The 18,210-nt window shown below is 39.1% G+C and overlaps 1 protein-coding gene across 1 annotated transcript in view; it reads right to left on the reverse strand.

The window, feature by feature from the left end:
• Positions 1-3,790: 3,790 nt before the first annotated feature.
• The window catches only part of necab3 (N-terminal EF-hand calcium binding protein 3), a 52,328-nt gene continuing 37,908 nt past the window's right edge, over positions 3,791-18,210 (reverse strand). Inside the window, exons 9-13 of the mRNA XM_030051981.1 lie at positions 18,090-18,143; positions 15,010-15,122; positions 14,377-14,454; positions 13,490-13,581; positions 3,791-4,960 (exon numbers count right to left, since the gene is read on the reverse strand). Coding sequence (XP_029907841.1) covers positions 4,932-4,960; positions 13,490-13,581; positions 14,377-14,454; positions 15,010-15,122; positions 18,090-18,143 — 366 coding nt within the window. The 3' untranslated portion in view covers positions 3,791-4,931. The remainder of the gene's footprint in view (positions 4,961-13,489; positions 13,582-14,376; positions 14,455-15,009; positions 15,123-18,089; positions 18,144-18,210) is intronic.

The following is an 18,210-nucleotide window of genomic DNA, read 5'->3' on the forward strand; positions in this document are numbered from 1 at the left end:
CTACACAGTCAAGTTACCAGGGATAGAGAAACGGAGCTACAGAGGAATGAAATAGGACAACAGATGTCACTTCGTCACCCTTAGCCCTGGGCTTTGGAGTTTCTGAAGAGATGAGCTGTACCTCCACACACATCAGACACATGTAAAGTGATGTATTTGTATTCCACTGGATGCCCATTTATTTTCTTTGTTCATGTTCTCTTTTCCTTCTGGTGTGGCGACTTGTCATTGTCTATAAACTGAGCGCCAAGTTCATTGTCGAGGTAATAAATGTGATATATTTCTGCCATGACCTCATACACCTTGACAGCTGCTTCCTGTGAGCAGAAACACTTTTGAAGATTGTTTTCTATAATCTTGTTGGAGCCATAAAATAGAAATACCTTTATTTTTCCCTGTAGGTTCTTCAGCCTCCTCTTGCGTCTTGTTCTTGAAATTTTTCAAGCGTGTGTCATTCTCTTCTCCACAGAAAGCACACTATATTCTTCCAAAAAGACCATGAAGAGGTAAATAAGTCTGACTTTGGATGCCTTCTGTTACATGTATTCACCCACACAATAAAGTTACCGGGGACAAAGAAATGGCTATTATGAAACAAGACAACAGATGTTGTTTGGTCACCCTTAGCCATGACCTTTGGCTCTCCAAAGTGATGAGCTGCATTTGCACACATCAGGCCCAAGGTTACCTGCCTGAGTGAGAAGGAAATACAGAATGGGGCTTCTTTTTGAGAGAGAGAAAAGGAAAAGCAGAGGAAAGGGAAAGCATTTCACAGAGAGGCTTTATCATTTGAAGGAACTCTCCATTTCCTTTGGCCACTCATTGATAAACTCTTTTCTTCAAGCATAGAGAAAAGCGTGTTTTACATATGGGAAAACTAGTGATATGATAAAAATATCATTAAGATAAGTAAATAAATAAATAAAATAGCACATGGAAATCCACTGTATAAAGTTAGTGCTAAACATCAAGCTATTATTCATTAAGGCCAATGCATTAAGATCAGCTGTTAAATCATCCATGATAAAATGCATATTATCAACGAAGCAGGCAGGCGCCTGTCGGTTCAGTCTTCTATTGTACCACCATAAGAACAAGCTATTCTCCTGAGACTCTTGACCCAGTACTCTCATTCCAGGGGCTGCAGTCTGAGAGAATAACGCACTCATAGCTATTCCACAGTGATTTCAGTATTTGCATTTCTCTTGCTCTTTCTTTGAACGGCAGGAGAAAATCCCTTCAGTGTGTGCGAATAGGGAACAGGGACTGGATGAGTTATCCCTATTGTATCCACAAGGTATAAATCAACCGGGAAACGCAACTACGCCGTGGCCTTGAGAGTCGACTATAGCAGGATGAGTATATTCATGTCCTGTGTGAAGCAAATCCTCGTGAAGAGCTCCATACGGTTTGTCAGAGACTTTGGGGTGAGCCTTGATTTTCGAGACTAATCCTCTTTCTGTTGGATGCTGATGTTTTATTTAACCTTTTACTTTAAAATGTAGTTAAGCTTCTTGATATACAGCATTTTGAAACTTCTGCACCAACAGTCCCCAAAACCACAGGCTTTTACATTAGCAGCTGCAAGAGGTTGCAAGCTGTCAGATGGGATACAGAGACCATAGTTACATAGAAGAGTATTGAAGGGAGGAAATTAATTGGAAAAAGGAAAAATGGAGAAAATTTCTGACCACTTTGTTGGAGAATGAATACCCATAAATCTTTCTCTGAATGTTGAAATGTGTTGCTTTTCTCAATTCTCAGTCACATGAGGGAAACATTGCAATTGAGGCAGCACAGTAACATGCCTTAATATTGTTATGATAATTATAATAATAATGATAATCATCATCATCATCACCATACTACTACTACTACTACTACTACTAACACTAATGATAGCAAACATAAAAATAATAATTACTATTATTTCCTATTATCCACTTTAACTTACATTGCTAATTAGGAAGACCTCCTTTGTAATGCCTGCCACTGGCCTAATTGCGAGGCTCACCCCTGAGCATTTTGAAGAACAGACGAGGAACAGGAGGTGTGGGCATCCTCAGAGTCGCATCGACATGCCTGCCCTGATGGCCGCTACATTTTCTCTCTGCCATAGCACCAGACAGCCTGCTTAACAGGAGGCTGAAGATGAGAGGGCTCCAAAGCTCCAGCCTCAATCGCGCCATCAAACATTACAGCCACAGCAGTTAGTGTGTTCATGTGCCAACTTCAGTGGCTGTGTGTGCACGCGTGTGCATGTGTTCATTTGGTACAAACAAAACTTCAGAAATTTCTGCAATTAAAAGTTACTGGCAGCTGAAAAATCAGCGCTCAGCAAAGGATCTCCACCTCTTGCCATTCTTATAGCGAAAAACACAAATATGATTACAGACACATAGTATGTGTGTTTTTTTTTTTGTTTTTTTTTAATGACCTGTTGTCTTATCCCAGCTCTCCCTAACAATACATTAGTGCACATGTCTTGTTGCAGAAGTCCCACCCACATCAACTTGAAAGCAGAAAAATGAACATTGCACTGCTTGCCGAGGTCATTTGGCTGGTACAGAATAAAATGGCAATTATGTTAACCAGTTAGTAGGGTCATAATACATGTCACATTCGCTGTATAGATATGTTATATGTTTGAATCTGTGTGTCGTGCTGTGTTACATGAGTGCAGAGACAACTCTCAATACTGAAAACTGACAGAAAGGACAATTAGCATAACATTATCAGATAGTGCTGTTACCAACTTATAGCTTCAACAGTCAACATCTGATTTGGTTCACTGCAAATCTTTCACCTTAGAGGGTCAGCAACTTGTCTGAAATCAGTGTATATGAGAGCTAGTCTGGCACCACAGCCACGGTGCAGCCACTTGGCTGCTGCTGCAACTGTCCTGGTATGTTAATTTGAATGGGAAAGATTGTTCTGCTCCATTTAAGTTCTGTGGTCCCACTTTAATACCTGCAGTCTGATTGGCAGGGCATTATTGCCTCTTGTCAGTTACAATGCTCAGTTCTCCTTTGCAGCATTTGACACAGGCTGCTGTCGCCACTGGATCGCCACGTCCCCAACAAGTGACAATATGATAGTGATGTGTGGGCAAAGACCTTGATGGCCAATGCACTGACACTCCAGACTATTCCTATTTGCCCAATAAATCCACTGTCAAGCTGATGTTACACAGTGCAACCTCCATGCAATTAGTTGCATGTTGGAAATATATTTTTTTTTATTGTTACTATATCACCAAACCCATATGGAACATTCCAAGTGATGGTGCAAACCCAGTTCATGGTTTTCATTGGTTTCAAATTAGTCTTGAGACAGGTGCGCGGGAACATCAAGAGAAAATAGATGCATCTTAGTTGCATGGAACCAAGTTGCGTGAAAGTTTCACAAGTAATGTCGGCCTAAGAGCTGTCTTTAGTCCAAAATGCTGTGAGGCATTCATAGCTCACTGGACAACATAATGAATAAAACAGCTAATACAAATGGTATGAAAAGTTATGTGCATAGTTTTTGTGTCAAAACCATATTTGGGTGTTCCCATTATTATTATTTCAGACTTTTGATTTCTGTTTGTAGCTCCAATGACGTTTAAAATAATCTCAAAACCAAATGATATTTGCATATATTGTGCATGGTGAATCCAGGTTCATTCTAATCAGAAATATGGATAACAGCTGTAAAGTTCATTATATAGGGGAAATATATCTGCAAATACATCAGATTTAAACAGTGTATGGTAGTAATAACGACAGACATTTAGCAGCTTTAATACTTTTATTAAATGTACTTTTAAATGTTTACATTTGGCTGGAATATCCATTACCAAACCAAAGCACAACAGAAACAAGAATAAATCCTTTATACCCATATGTATAGCTGGAATAAACTCTACTAGGATCAAAATAAATACATTATACATCAAATACCTTGTTCTTGGTGATGTAATGAAATCTCCTCGCAAATAGATAATTTCCTTTATAGATGTCTTAATTAAGAGAAGCACATACATTTTTTAGAGATAAGTCTAAATCTGGGACAGAGAGACTGCCTCAGATTGGGAATTGAGGGCATGTAACTAACATAAATGATCGACCACAAGTATTTCTAGCAATAGATACATGTCAAGGCAGGCCAGTTTGCATTCAATACACAACATTAGGATAGCTAAATTAAAGCAAAAGAATGCTGCAGTATAGTGTATTGCCCGGATGCAAAAGAGCTATTCTTGAAAGCTCTTGGCCAAAGTCATCAGCATGCATGTTTTTTTAGGCTGCAGTTACAATTTGCTTTCAGCCTTCCTCCCCTTCTTCTTCCTTTGTAATTGTCCTCGTGAGTAAACAAGTCATTCAAAGCATAAAGCATCCTCGCCTTGTGTACTTCTGGCAACACACCTTTTCATTTCATTCAGGATTCACTAGTAACATAATATAGCATGTCATCATTTTTTTTTTTTTATTTCAGGTTGTCTTGTGTACGACATACACATAAAGAGAGAGGGGGGCAGAGCACAAGTGAGACAGAGAATATCAGAAAAACCTTCAAAAGCACAGAAATTGGCTTTTGCATCGCAGGGAACCGGAATTGCTTTCAAATTTATAGATCAGCCAGGGTGCAACTATCCATGGATCTTCTCCTTTTGATATTAGCGGCAAGATAATTAGCAGTCCAAGGCAGAGGGACAGTAGAGGATGCTGCTGGAGAATGCTGGATTATGCCTGTGTCTCTGCGTCCTGTAGCTTTCAAACACTTGGATGCCTTTTGAAATCTTCTCATCTCGTCAGTGTGTGTGTGCATGTCTGTGTGTGTGTGTGTGTGTGTGTCAGTGTGAGTGCATGTCAGTGAGTGTATGCGTGGGTATCTTTGTCCGTGTGACAGTGTGGGCAGCAGTTGATGTGACGTTCAGGATTCAGTTGTTAGTTATTAGTCATAATCCACCATGAAGCTGCGGAAAACGGAGCGGGGAGGGGGGCACGGGGGTTAGAGGGAGAGAAAGAATTCACCTCACACCAGTATAACTTTTTCAGAGAAATATGGGAGTACATTTAAAAGTCAAGTAATCAAGTTCACATCTTATTACGAGCCTGTGTGATTTTCTAGCTAAACACTTTCTCCGAGCAAATATCAAATGTGTCAGTAATTTAGGGTCACTTCAGGGAGGAGGTCGTCAAAACAACTTCTGGACAGAAAAAACCCCCCACAGATTTATAGATACAGTACCTAAGGCCAAAATCACAGTACTTTACTAATTAGCTGCTGTCTGACAAATGTTACGCTCGCAGCCATCCAAACCCAGCGTCTTCTAACACTGTGGCTCTCTTCCAGACAGGTTCCAGACAGGTTGCTTTAAGGAAAATTTTTTGTCAATTTTCAACCCAAACTCTGTTATATAATTGTGAGGGATTAGACAAATTGAGAGAGGGATGCACTGGGTGATTTGTCTTGCTTGTGAGAGGTGAGACTGAAAAACAATGCAATACACTGATACCACAAAGCACATGGACAAAATTACTTTTATGATCTTCTTTTGGAGTCACATATTTGAGGCTACTTATTTAAATCTATAATATGGTGTGCAGAAACAGCATAGGATAGTGGAGTAGAAGTCCGGGCAGCAGAGCAGCCTCCTGCCCCAGGTGACTGCTGGTGCAACTGTACATTCACACAGTCAGTCACTTTGTCACAAGGACCGCATGTCATTACTTTCACACAGAGCCTGGAGTAAATGTCGGAAATGTTTGCTGATGGAGACAGAGGAGGAACTACTGTGCTGCTTTGAGTTCTAAGGCACAAAAATATAGTAAAATATTTATTATTCATGTTTTAACTGTACTTTTTTTCATTTACTAATGACTGCAATCACATACAATTCCCCATAATGAAATTATGTCTCTTAATTATTGTGGAACAATTTAGAGAAGGAGGTCTACAGTGTGGTCTGGGTATTGCAGTAATGTCAGCAGGGATAACTGTTGCCCATTTTTCTCTGGTTATTTTGCACCAATTAAAAATAAAAGTTTCCATCATACATTGTACATAATGCAGGCTATTCCACTGGTGAAATTATTTAATATGATACCTAACATGCACATTTGTCGCACTGATGACTTTCTTAAGTCTTGACAGACAACTCTAGAGTTAATAAGCAATCACTAGTGCTGTGGGTGCCTGTGAGCCTGTGACATGGTGACACTGCACTTTCAAAATAGCTTTGGAGGAAATGCTGTGGAACTAGCAAAACATGAGCACTAGTTTTTCCTCATAAACTGGCTAGAGATCAGATGCCAGCTGCACAGCTGCTTTTGTTGTTGTGGCTGTTGTGGCTTGCAGGAGGTAAAGCCAAGAGGCCAACATCCACTGACCAAGACAAAAACAAAATTAAAGCAGAAAAGCTACAGTGTAAAGGATAAAAAAAAAAAGTACTCTTAAAAGCTCTTGGTCACAGCTGTATATATCTTATTTCCAGTTTGACAGACCTGTAGGAGCCTTAAAAAAATACTAATAAAACAACAAACAAAATATCGCTAGCCACCACACAAATACAAGTAATCATCTATCTCCTTGACAAGTAAATTGCACTGTCTCCTCACACCCGCCTGTATTAGATGAGTTTCATAAAAGTCCTCCCAAACAAATTTAACATTAGCAGCTATACAAAAATCAGCTACTTTATCTCAAATCATATAGCAGCCTATCCAATAATGTCTCCTAACGTTGTGCTCATCTCTGAAACTGGCAGTTCAAAACAGCTGGATATTCAAACTGTACTGATTGTTTTGTGCAAATGAAATCTGGGAAACAGTGAAAGTGATGTTTATACAAAGTGCATACGAGGTCTGTGTCAACACTCTGCAGTTACACAAAGCCTGTATCTGCCTAACAAGCGCACATTTGGGTGCTTTCATCTTTCTTTTGTTTCCAGGAGGAGTCAGCATGCTGCTCATTGCACCGCCTCTCATCTGTAACACAGTGTTGGGCTTAAAGGGTAATTCCAACAGAATTAGAATGGGGTGTTACAAATTGCAGCCCTGAAACCTCTAAGCGAGTTAGCATTTTTGAGCCATGGCTTCCCGAGCCAGATTTCTTTCTCTCCCACAGGGTTTTTGATTTATGCAGAAAATAAAGTGAAGTGCGCAGATAATATAAGCCTGAGAGAGTCTGATTTTTTCCCCCTTCAACACAACATCTCAGCTAGGACTTTTAAACTGTTACTTATTTTAAAAAGTTCTTTAGCTTCCTCATGTTTGGTCTATCTTCTATCAAACTTTTCCCATGCATGTTTCTGAATATTATTATTTGATGGCTGCCTAACTACTTGAATGCAGCAGGAGCAGCTACTACAGTAGACATGCCTGGGAAGGGTTGTTCATTTGAACGTAACATTAGCTTGTGAGTCAAAAGTAAAAAAAAAAAAAAAAAAAAAAAAGCGTTGTGGAAACTATGGAGTTGAACAAAACATGTAAGCCAAGTATCAGCATTTGTTTGTGATGTATATATAAATAAATGTGTATATATATATATATATATATATATATATATACACACACACACACACAAAGAGTTTTTAATTTTTTCTTCTTTTTCTCTTATTTTTTTGAAAATCCCATAGAAAATCATCCTTAGTAAATCTGCTCATCTGATGTAACTGCCATGACATGTTTGTTATGGTTACCTTGTCTGAAATTAATCTTGTTTCAAATTAAATGTTTGAAATGCTGCCTAATCATCTAATGAATCCAAAGTTTTCCCCGTAAACACGAGGGGGACATTTTTAAACAATACCTGTAAAAAATCAAGGTTTATTTCCTGTTAAATTTTACAGACTACAGCTGGTGTTCTGGCAGACAGGACACCGGTTCTAACATAACCATTAGGAACATTAACTGTTGGTTGTACATTTTATTTTCTAAGAAAAAACAAAACAAAACAAGAAGCAGGAAGTGGAAGTGAGATGCCTCCTCCTGTCTTGTTCGAGCTCCAGTTGCGTTCTTGAATGTATACGTTAGAGTTCAGACGCAACTTTGCAAAATGGGATTGTAAGGTCTTTGTTCACAACAATAGACACTTTCACCAAGTGAATTTGAAATCTCTGGAGTAATTTTCTGTGCTGTTTGGAATTGAAAAGAAACCACTGAGACAAAAATGACAAAACTGTCACAGTTAACACGGAAGAGATGGAAAATGTAAAAAGAGATGAGAAAAAATGCAGTCACACTGGAATTGTCTTCTGACCATCCTTTCAACATTCATGTCATGGACTTTCACGGTTCACAGGCAGAGCTGTGAACAGCAACAAAAAACTGAGTGAAAAGAGAGACTTTACAGGTGGAAACACTGGTTGTAATCACATCTTATTGTTTCTGGTGTGTTGAGTGTGTTTGAGAGTTGGTTGCTGATAGCAACTGTTGGTCATCATGGAAACAAAGCACAGGTTGCATGCCTTGCTTTCTCAAATTACCGGCACAAAATGCAATTCAGACGCCAGGATATTTTTCCTATAAATAAGCAGAATGGTGTGAGCATGCCCTAAGTGAAGTGAACAAATAACCATAGTATCACACACACACACACACACACACTGGAGTGGGACGTCTGCCATTATGCAAACTAGACAACCAGTACTTGCAACACCTACTTAAGACGTCTGCAGAGGATCATCTGTTATCTCCTTGGAAATGTCTGACGTCTGCACTAGTGGTGTAAATTCTGTCTCATTTCGGTGAGTCAGATCATTTGGCGGCCACACGGCTCTTTGGTATGTGCCATATCTGGTTTTTCAAAATCAGCCAAAGTAAAAAGTAACTGGTGTTTCTGCACATTTATCTCATAAACTGTTCAAAGCAATCTCACGCTGCCTTCTAATGACCAAAAATAACATAATCCTCCATTCTGTTGGATATAATAAAATAAAATGGATGATTTTGACTAATTTAAGTCGAGGGGAGGGCTCTTGGCTTCGCTGACTGTATGCAGAAGTGTCATGTTTCCTAATAAACTATTATGTATGATTGATTTATCTGTCGAAAGCAAACGTTATTTGTATTAATTTTCAGCACCAGCAGGGCTTTTAGTCTGCTCCTCTGCTATAGTAATGTCCTTAGCCTTACAGTCAGTTAGAATGTGGCCCATCTCCACTGTAGACTGCAGTTCTGCCAGCTCACTACATTCATAAAACCTAAAATAACCTCATTTATTTTCATTTCACTGTATACTGTAGAGCAGAAATACAAGAAGCTCAGTTAGCCTACTCAGAAAAATCAGAACGCTCATTTTGGCTCAGTGACAACAACTGGTGACTGGTGGTTTTTACACGCAAACACACATTTTTAGTTTACACAATAAATACGATATGTCAAATAAACTAGAGAATGGTCACAAGTTCAAGTTGATCACAATATGTACCTCACCAAGTGAAAACCTGATGCAGATCTGTGTTTGGTAACCAGGACATTTTGTTTGTTTTCTGGTTACTAGGAAAACTAATTTATGCATTTATCAGGCTGCTTTTTGGTAATTGCACCTACTCTAGGTCAGCTTATGAATGCCTCCATCTGGACACACTTTTACCTAAAGGTCTATCCCTGACATGTAGAGCTTCCTTTTTTGAGCAGGCACACCATTTTGGAACTTATGACATATTTGGTGTGCAATTTTTTTTTTTTTTTGGGGGGGGGGGGGGCTGACTGCTTTCCCTTTGTTGGACAGAAGTCGCTTTTCAATTTCTGTGCCAGCACTCCTGCAGTTGGCCAATATAAAGCAATCAGCGAATAGGCAACTTATCACTAGTGTCTTGGAAACAATCACATATTTCTGAATTCATAATACAATGCTACTTGGAACTTGAAATGAAAACTTTTCATGAGGTCAATAGCTGAGGTGAATTTAGTCTAAAGTGGTCAGTGGCTGAATAGAAAAATTTACACTTGTGCAAATTTACTGCACTATTCTTACTGTACAGTATATATTCCATATAAAATCAGCCAATTCAGAAAAAAAGATTCCCCCCAACCCCCTCAGAATCAGACATTTTTTTTCTTACAATATCTTTTACATATTCAGTGAAGCCACAAAAATATTTAACTGTGTATACTTTCTGAGTTACAAGTACTCAGAGTGCATGCGGGGAAGGTCAAAATTTTGCACTTTTTTTATTCACACTTTTTTCTAGAATTTTCAATAAATTCATAACTTGGCTAAAAGAGATAGCCACATGAAATTTTCAGGGCTGAAAAACACACTTGAGCTCTGTTAAAAACTGCAACCAAGTTAATTGTACATCCATCCTAGCTGTCACAATCCTAAGCCATAATCTGTTTTTTCTTCAATGAGATTTTTTCTGTAACCAACTTTTAAGCATCAGTATCTTGGTAAAATGAAAGTTTCAACAGCAAAACTTGACCGTTGAAATGTCTCTGACACAGTGGAATAGAAACAAGCATTGGTGTCCTGGAGGTGTCATATGTTTTCTGATAATTCAACAGAGAAAACCTGAAAAAGTGCATCTTCATGTCTCATTTATTGGACATTTACTTTTTTATCTGTTTTTTATCCGTGGCTGTGGTATTTTATTGGTTTGAATAAAGTTCTCCCTTGGTGTTTCATATTTTAACAATGGAAATACTCTTGTTGCTGGTGCATTAACAACCTCACACTATTGTGTCACATGAGACAAAAAGAAACCGTGTAATTCACCAAGCACTTGCAAAAAGCAGGGTGAAATGCACGCCTAACTGCACTGCCAAGCAAAAAGCTCTCCGGTGCGCCTTCGCTGTTTGTACGTATTTAAATTGAGTAATATGCATACATTTGCCTCAAAATTGGCCCCTTTCAGTGCAAATGAACCTCATTGCAAAAACAGTCCAACTGACAAAGACCATCGCTAACAGCCACACACAGTTTGAGTGAAATTATTAGTGTTTTCAGAGAGTTGGTGGTAAACAAAGTGTATTTAAGGGGTGTCACGCCCAAACTTTCCAGTGATCATGGCAGCAGTGATCATAGCGGGCGAAGGCATCATGCTCCAGAACAGATATTTTGAAGGAGAGTGTCACTTTTTGATTTAACTGAGACCGAAATGATTTGCAGATACAGGTTGCCAGGTCAAACAGTTCTTGCTCTATCTGATGACATCAAGGATGACACTGAGCCTGCCACCCATGCAATACCTGGTATTGTCCTGCCTACTGTGTTCTTAGCACAAAGGCAGCATTTATACTTTGCCACATGGGTGACTGCAATCAGACACAAAACAGGGCAAACTGCACTCAGCTGCAAAACCTCATGGGTGTGTTTGTGCTGTAATATATTGAAGAGAATTTTTTTTAAATCGGACCTTGGCACAGGGCAGATGGTGGTCGCAAATGATGCGCAATTCATGATGCTATCAGCCGCCATAATCCATTGTTTGTGAATTCACCCCTGAGAGTGGGGTTACGGCTCTTGGTTCAGGCACATTTTATCAGGCTCTTTCCACGTTCTAACAAACAGGTCATATTTGCCCTGAAGTGCTGAATTTTTCAAAGGTCAGGGAGAACCAGCTTCCAATTAAAGGGGGATCACTGACTACCCATTTCATCATGATTGCTTTTCTCGCAAGCATTAATAGAGGCTGAATAATTTGTTGGCGCTGACGATAAGAGCTTGGGAATGCTCTTGGTACACACAGAGGTGACATTAATTGCCTACTTCAGAACCTGTGACAGCTTTTCACATACCTCAATCCCAAATGTACACGTTTCCAATCACAATGGAGTCTAGAACCAAGCGTTTCTCATTTAGGCAATTTTGCAGATACACCCTCACTGAATTTTCTACAGTTTTAGGAAGATACATACACATTATAAAGTATATTAAACTGCACTGTGTCTATAACAAACAGAAAATGAATGGCATTATCGCTCCAGGTCTCTTCTTCTAACTTCAGGTTCACACTCCAGTTAGTTTTTAAAGATGTCATAGTATTATCAGTCAGCTCATACAGCTTGGTGTAAAATTTAGATGGTTTTTAATGGTCGACATGGCAAATAAAGTGTCTCTTTGCCATCATTATTGAGACCAAGATCCAAACACTCCCTTTGTCCATAACACAACACACTATGTCATGGAAAAAGGGTTTGACAGTTTCACAAAGTCTCTGGCCTGAAGGCAACACTGTTCTCTGAGCATGTCAAATGGTTTTAATCACCCCTGCATCTAATAAATCATATAATCTTGTTAAGTCTGCTTCTTTCCAGGCTTTAAAATTACAGATTAATTGATCAGTCAGGACCTGATCAGGATGCCAGGCAGGGTTATTAATATGGGCAGTGAGTGATGACTACCAAAAGTTTTCCTGAGTTCACTCCAGGCCTGAATAATGTTATTTACCAGAAAGCTATGTCTTGCCAGAGGCTAAATTAGCTAGAGGACTATTTAAGTTGTCTACAGGCACAAATATCTGTTTGTGTATCCATCCTAGGCATCCAATTACTTGCTCTTACCTACAAACATACATAGAAGCAACTCTAGAATATAATCTTGCAGATATCTTTTTTAATCAAAGGGCATAAATACGACAAGTATAAACAGACGCATTTCAGCTCTTAGCCAAATACACAGATGCCTCGACCCAAGCAATCACTCAGTCAACACCATGTTGGCTAAAACACTGACCAATTACTGGAAGAGCTGCAAATAGATATATGAAATACAATTCAATACATAGGCAACAATATCAATGCAAATACCACTAATACACAAGCACAAAAATGTATGCAAAATTCAGTTGGCCAAGGTTTGGTGGTTGGCTGCAATTAATTCCCTATTCTAAAATACAAAATGTATCCCCCATGAATACTGCCTCGCAAAACCAATCATGCAAAACCGGCCAATACACCATGGAAAAGTCTAAGACCAGCTACTGAGGACTGTCTGAAAAACCTGTCTTCACTCAGAGGACTGTCTCTATGCAAAAGGGAGTAAAGGGAAGTTATCATTATTATTAGTAGTAGAAGTAGTAGTAGTAGTATTTATTTCAGAAATGTAACAAACGAAGAAGTAACAGCTACCATCTACCAAACCTTGGGCCGTTGATTTTTGCATAAACATTTTTTTGTGCTTGTGTATTATTTGTATTTGCATTAATATTGTAGCCTATGTGTTTAATTGTATTTCATTTTGAAGTGAGTTTTGCTCATACCTACATATTGTTCCCTATGGAGATATGTCAAAATGACAATATGCTGCATGTACCATATCATAAAAACTGCATTACACATTGCACCAACATTATAGCTATACTCCATGTGTCTCCACTGTGAGTCTAAATGCCTTCTTTGCATAGTTCAGGAGGTTAAAACAGATTTTACACCTCTGTCACTAGGTAGGGGCTGCGAGTACTGGTTCTCTAGGTCATGGTCAGTCATGGACGTGGTATTTGATACTGTGCACATGCTTTCACACATGTGCACGATCACACGCACACACACATACAAACCTGGAAGCAGCATGGTAGATACTACTTCAGGATCCTCCAACATGTCAATGATACAACGCTGGAAGTCTTTACTGCTGTTGGACTGCAGGTAGCTGAAGAGACAAAGAGGGGGGAGAGAGAGAAGGAGAGAGAGAGAGAGAGAGAGAGGGAGAGAGAGAGAGAGAGAGAGAGAGAGAGAATGTGAAAAAAGAGATGATTACAAATCAGAGCTAAGCATTAGCTGTAGTGCAGTGACTTCTCGGCGATTCTACAGTTCATTTTCTCACTACGGATGTTTTTAAAGATTAATTTTTTTGCATATTTGTAGGCAAAGCAAAGCACATTTAGTGCATCACATAAAAAAGACTGAAAACCCCTTAACATTACAATGACATAATAATACAATAAAAAATAAGTAAATTAAAGGTATAAAAAAGTAAACAATTATGAACACAAAATTTTTACTCCAACTGCAAAATTTACCATAATCAGAATGAATAATAAAGTTTTCAACTTTGTTTTAAAACAGGGATAAGTCTGGGACACAATTTAGGCCAATATAGACTTACATGAATATACTAGATCTAAATGAATATACTATAATATGTATAATAATTGTGCTTTTTTTTTTTTTTAAATCTATCATTTACTGCAGGTCTGTGTCCCACAGTGTGTGTGTGTGTGTGTGTGTGTGTGTGTGTATGTGAACTGAGAGATGGGCCATCTGCTCATCTTCAGTGGCGGGGAACATTTCCATCAAAAAGCTCAGAGCGCCATGCAGGCTGCCAATTTCTGTCACATACACACAAAAACATACTAACACACACACACACACACACACACACACACTCACACCCACCCACCCACACACACACACACGCACATACACATACACACCCAATACCCACCTCATCCAGGAGATGCGGTCTTGCCAGAACTCATACATTATGTAACATGACTTCCCTGGGAGCTTCTGAACGGACACGCTGACAGAAAGATAGGGGGAGAAACGAAGGTGGAGCAAGAGAGAAACAGAGTGAGCGTGAGAGCAAGATGGAAACGTAGATGACATGAAAAATGTTGAGAGTTTTGAGCAGAAGAGATGTCGGTAATTACTAAAATCACAGCAAAGCTTAACACCACACAGCAGATTGTGCATGTAAAAGAAAATAAATACGTGCACTGTTTCAACACTTCTATGAAATTTCAGTGTTGTGTACCTTTTTGTGAAACTTCAAACTTCCTTTTCCTATGAAGCTGCTCCATTAAGGTTCACATACTGAAAATACTATTGAAGTATCTCAAGATGGGAATACAAGAGCAGCATTTGGGGAAAATGCAGATGGGTAATTTGCACCTGCAGCATTTTTGCATATTTGTCCCACAGCTCATTAATGGCCACCAGATTCCTTTCCAGTCCCTGAATGTGGCAGCACTGCAAAGGCTTTCTGAGCACAACAGCCTGAACCTGATGTTTTGAAATAAAATACAATAAAATAAAATAAAAGATTAATTTAAAAATAAAATGGAGAACCACTGACTGCAGGTTGTCAGAGTGGGCTGAGGTGGCATCGACGTAGCTCTTCAGAACCTTCCGGAAGTCATCCAGATCTTCTTCATTCACAGACACCTGCCGCTGAACCAGCAGGATGTTCTGAGGGCACCGAGACAAGAGAGAGAGGAACCAAATGAGATGATAAGCATACGACAATCTGTTGTGCATAAGGATCAAGTTGTGCGTGTGTGTGCATGTGTGTGTGTGTGCGTGCCATTAGAGGCATAAAACGCACATTGCCCCCGAGGCACAGGAGTGTGTACAGATATTGTCAGAATGGATACCTTTTGACGGCTAAGTGTTTGTACCCTCCTAAGGGCAGATATCTGTAACAACAGATAAGATATAAATAAAAAAGCGTCGCCCTCACCTAAGGCACATTCTTTGTACTGGTTTTATTTGCCTATACAGCTGAAAGCCTGAGTGCAGACAGCTGGATGAGGCAAGACAGAGGCACAACTGTAAAGTAATTTTAGTGCCGCTCTAGGACTTTTTGCTACCTGAACGGATATGTGGGGCAAAGTGGGGGCAAACCTGCTCTGAGTAACAGAGGAGGATTTATAACCCCATCTGTAGCAGCTGAAATTGAAAATTTAAACTTTTCTTTTATGTTGGCGAGGAGCTGGCGGCTTCATCTGTACTGCAGAGAATCTCTCAGCGAAGTTCTAGAAAGTTCCAAGATTACATTTATAACCACACTTATATATTATTTATTTATCTATTGTTTTGCGACCTCCTTGCACCTTTGCTGAGGAAGTGTTTCTAAAGTTTTAACATCGGCAACACACCAAGCTGTTAAGTGATTACATACCAAACTTTATTCACTGCGTTGCCATGATACCTCATCAGGCCTTATAGTGCCCCTGATAATTGCAGTGGTAGTTGTCACAGATATTAATAAATTAAAAAGCCCTTCATTTGTACTGCAGTGGTCATTTTAGCCTTTTCTTTCTAAATTACTAAAAAAAAAAAAAAAAAAACTAAATTTGAATGAAACCGTAACATGAGACTTGTTTCTGAATCAGCTGATCAGATCAGTCCTTGAGCCTCCTGCTAAAGGACAAGAAGAAAATGTTGACAGTAAAGTGATATTGTTTTCTGTATTGATTGCTGTAGGGAAATTATTTTTTAGCTTGACGTCCTCAAAAGGAGAGTTGGAGGTCAGGATGAGCTAGAGGGCAGCACCTTGGAGTTGCTACAGATTCAGTTTCCTTTTTGAACAGATGTCGCCCGCTCCAAGGGCCGCCGCCCTGCTGGCCCTTTTATTTTCCAAACAGGTCAAAGTGGTTTCCAACAGTGACTCACTACTGCATGCGGTAAAACAGTGAGTCTTCCATTATGGCTACATCTGTAAGTGCTGAGTCACAGACTTGTATCTGCCTGCCTGTGGATAATGTATATTTAGCAGTTAGGGGTGCGATTAGAGTTCATGGGAATACGCAGTGGAGAGGCAACGGGTTTATTAATGTGCGAGAGAGACTGCATTTCATTGTGCTGCTTCATTCAGCCTTGCCACGAGGCCGTCTGATAATGAATTCAACACATTTTCATCTGTTGTCAATGAGTGCCATTCTGTCAGTATTGTGCACCTTTTTGTTTTACATTCAAAATGCCACACACTCACTTTGGATGATGATGGTGATTGTAATATGATACTAGTTTAATATTAAATCCAACAGGTATACTTGTCACTTTTTTTTTTTTTTTTTTTTTTTTTTTTAGAATTTTATATATGTATTTATTTATCTATTTATTCATTTTCACTCTATTTATTTTTTCAAATATGTTATTTTTTTGATAAAACCATTCAGTTCATAACAACAGTGCAAATGATTCTCTATCACTGTAAACAATATGTGCCAGTAGGTACTGGAAAAGGTGCTGTACAGCTGGTGGTGCCTGAGCTGCTCCTGTACAGACACAAGAATGAGGATTTAGCTGTTGTCATTTCTCATTTCACTTTTTATTGCTGTCATAAGACGTCTTTCATCAGACTTCCACTATAATTACAGGCAATATAATGCGCTACATAAATACCTTTCCCACTCATCAAGTCCAAAATTGTAACCTGAAGATTGCAGTGGGTTGTCATCTAAAGTTTGAAGATGCAAGCAGTTCCGCCCTGATTTGAGGCCTCTCTTGGTTTATCATCTATTTTATGTGTGTTGAGGTGCAGAACACTTCAAAAGCACACAATAAAATGTTGAAGTCTACTCGACACAAATGCAACAGTAGTATCTATAATAGCATGCTGCTGTTCTGTCTACAGTATTTCATTGTACCTGAAACAACATGCAAAAGGGAGCGCTGTTCCATGAGATACTACTGCTGTGCTGTCTGTGACTCTCAGGCACACACGAGTGTCAAATTTCAGGACTGCAGTGCAAATTCCTCACCATAAAGCCTGACCTTGATCAAATCATGGCTATAATACCACAGCACTCCTTTAAAAAGTTGTTTGTAACATGTTAATTTGTTTAATTTGAACAGAACATCTTGCATGGTGACGTTTGAAAACAAGTACCCTATTTCATGTGTTATTTAAGCAATACTATTTACTGAGTGAAGGAAGATAATATATGAATTATATCTCATACAATACAACGTGGCAGGTTATAACAATAAAATGTTCAGACGCAGCTTATTGTTTCACTGCAGCTAAGGCACAAGTTGAATATAATGTAAGCAACACCTCAGCGCTTGTATTGAAGTTTGTGGTGAATTCTTGTACACAGATATCCCCCTATGATCAGCCAATCAGAGTGTGCGACCTCTGGTAGATTTGACATGCCGTTGTGTATCTTGGGCATGCACGTAACGCGTATGCAGAGTCTCTTTTTAACCCCAAATACTTATCATTTAGCCTCAGTTCACCTGTAGAGACATTTTCATTTATGCATAAAATGTGCTAAAGCTTTTCAGAAATACAGTGTAATAACGAGCTGTGTGACAGTCCATGGTACAACCATATTGCTTAATCAAAACTAAAATTCCACAAAATGCTTATTTAATGCTGCACTTATATTATTATTCCAGGTAAATATCCAGGTATCAGCGCTGACTCACAGACTTGTATGTGCTGGCCAGTGTGTCCTCTTTGAGTGGCTCCAGCTTAGGACTCTGAAACAGAGAGGTGGTATCATGAGAAGAGCAAAGGCCAGTGGAGTTCATTCAGTTATGATAAAGA

This window comes from Myripristis murdjan, chromosome 5 (assembly GCF_902150065.1).
Source record: "Myripristis murdjan chromosome 5, fMyrMur1.1, whole genome shotgun sequence".
Lineage (NCBI taxonomy): Eukaryota > Metazoa > Chordata > Actinopteri > Holocentriformes > Holocentridae > Myripristis > Myripristis murdjan.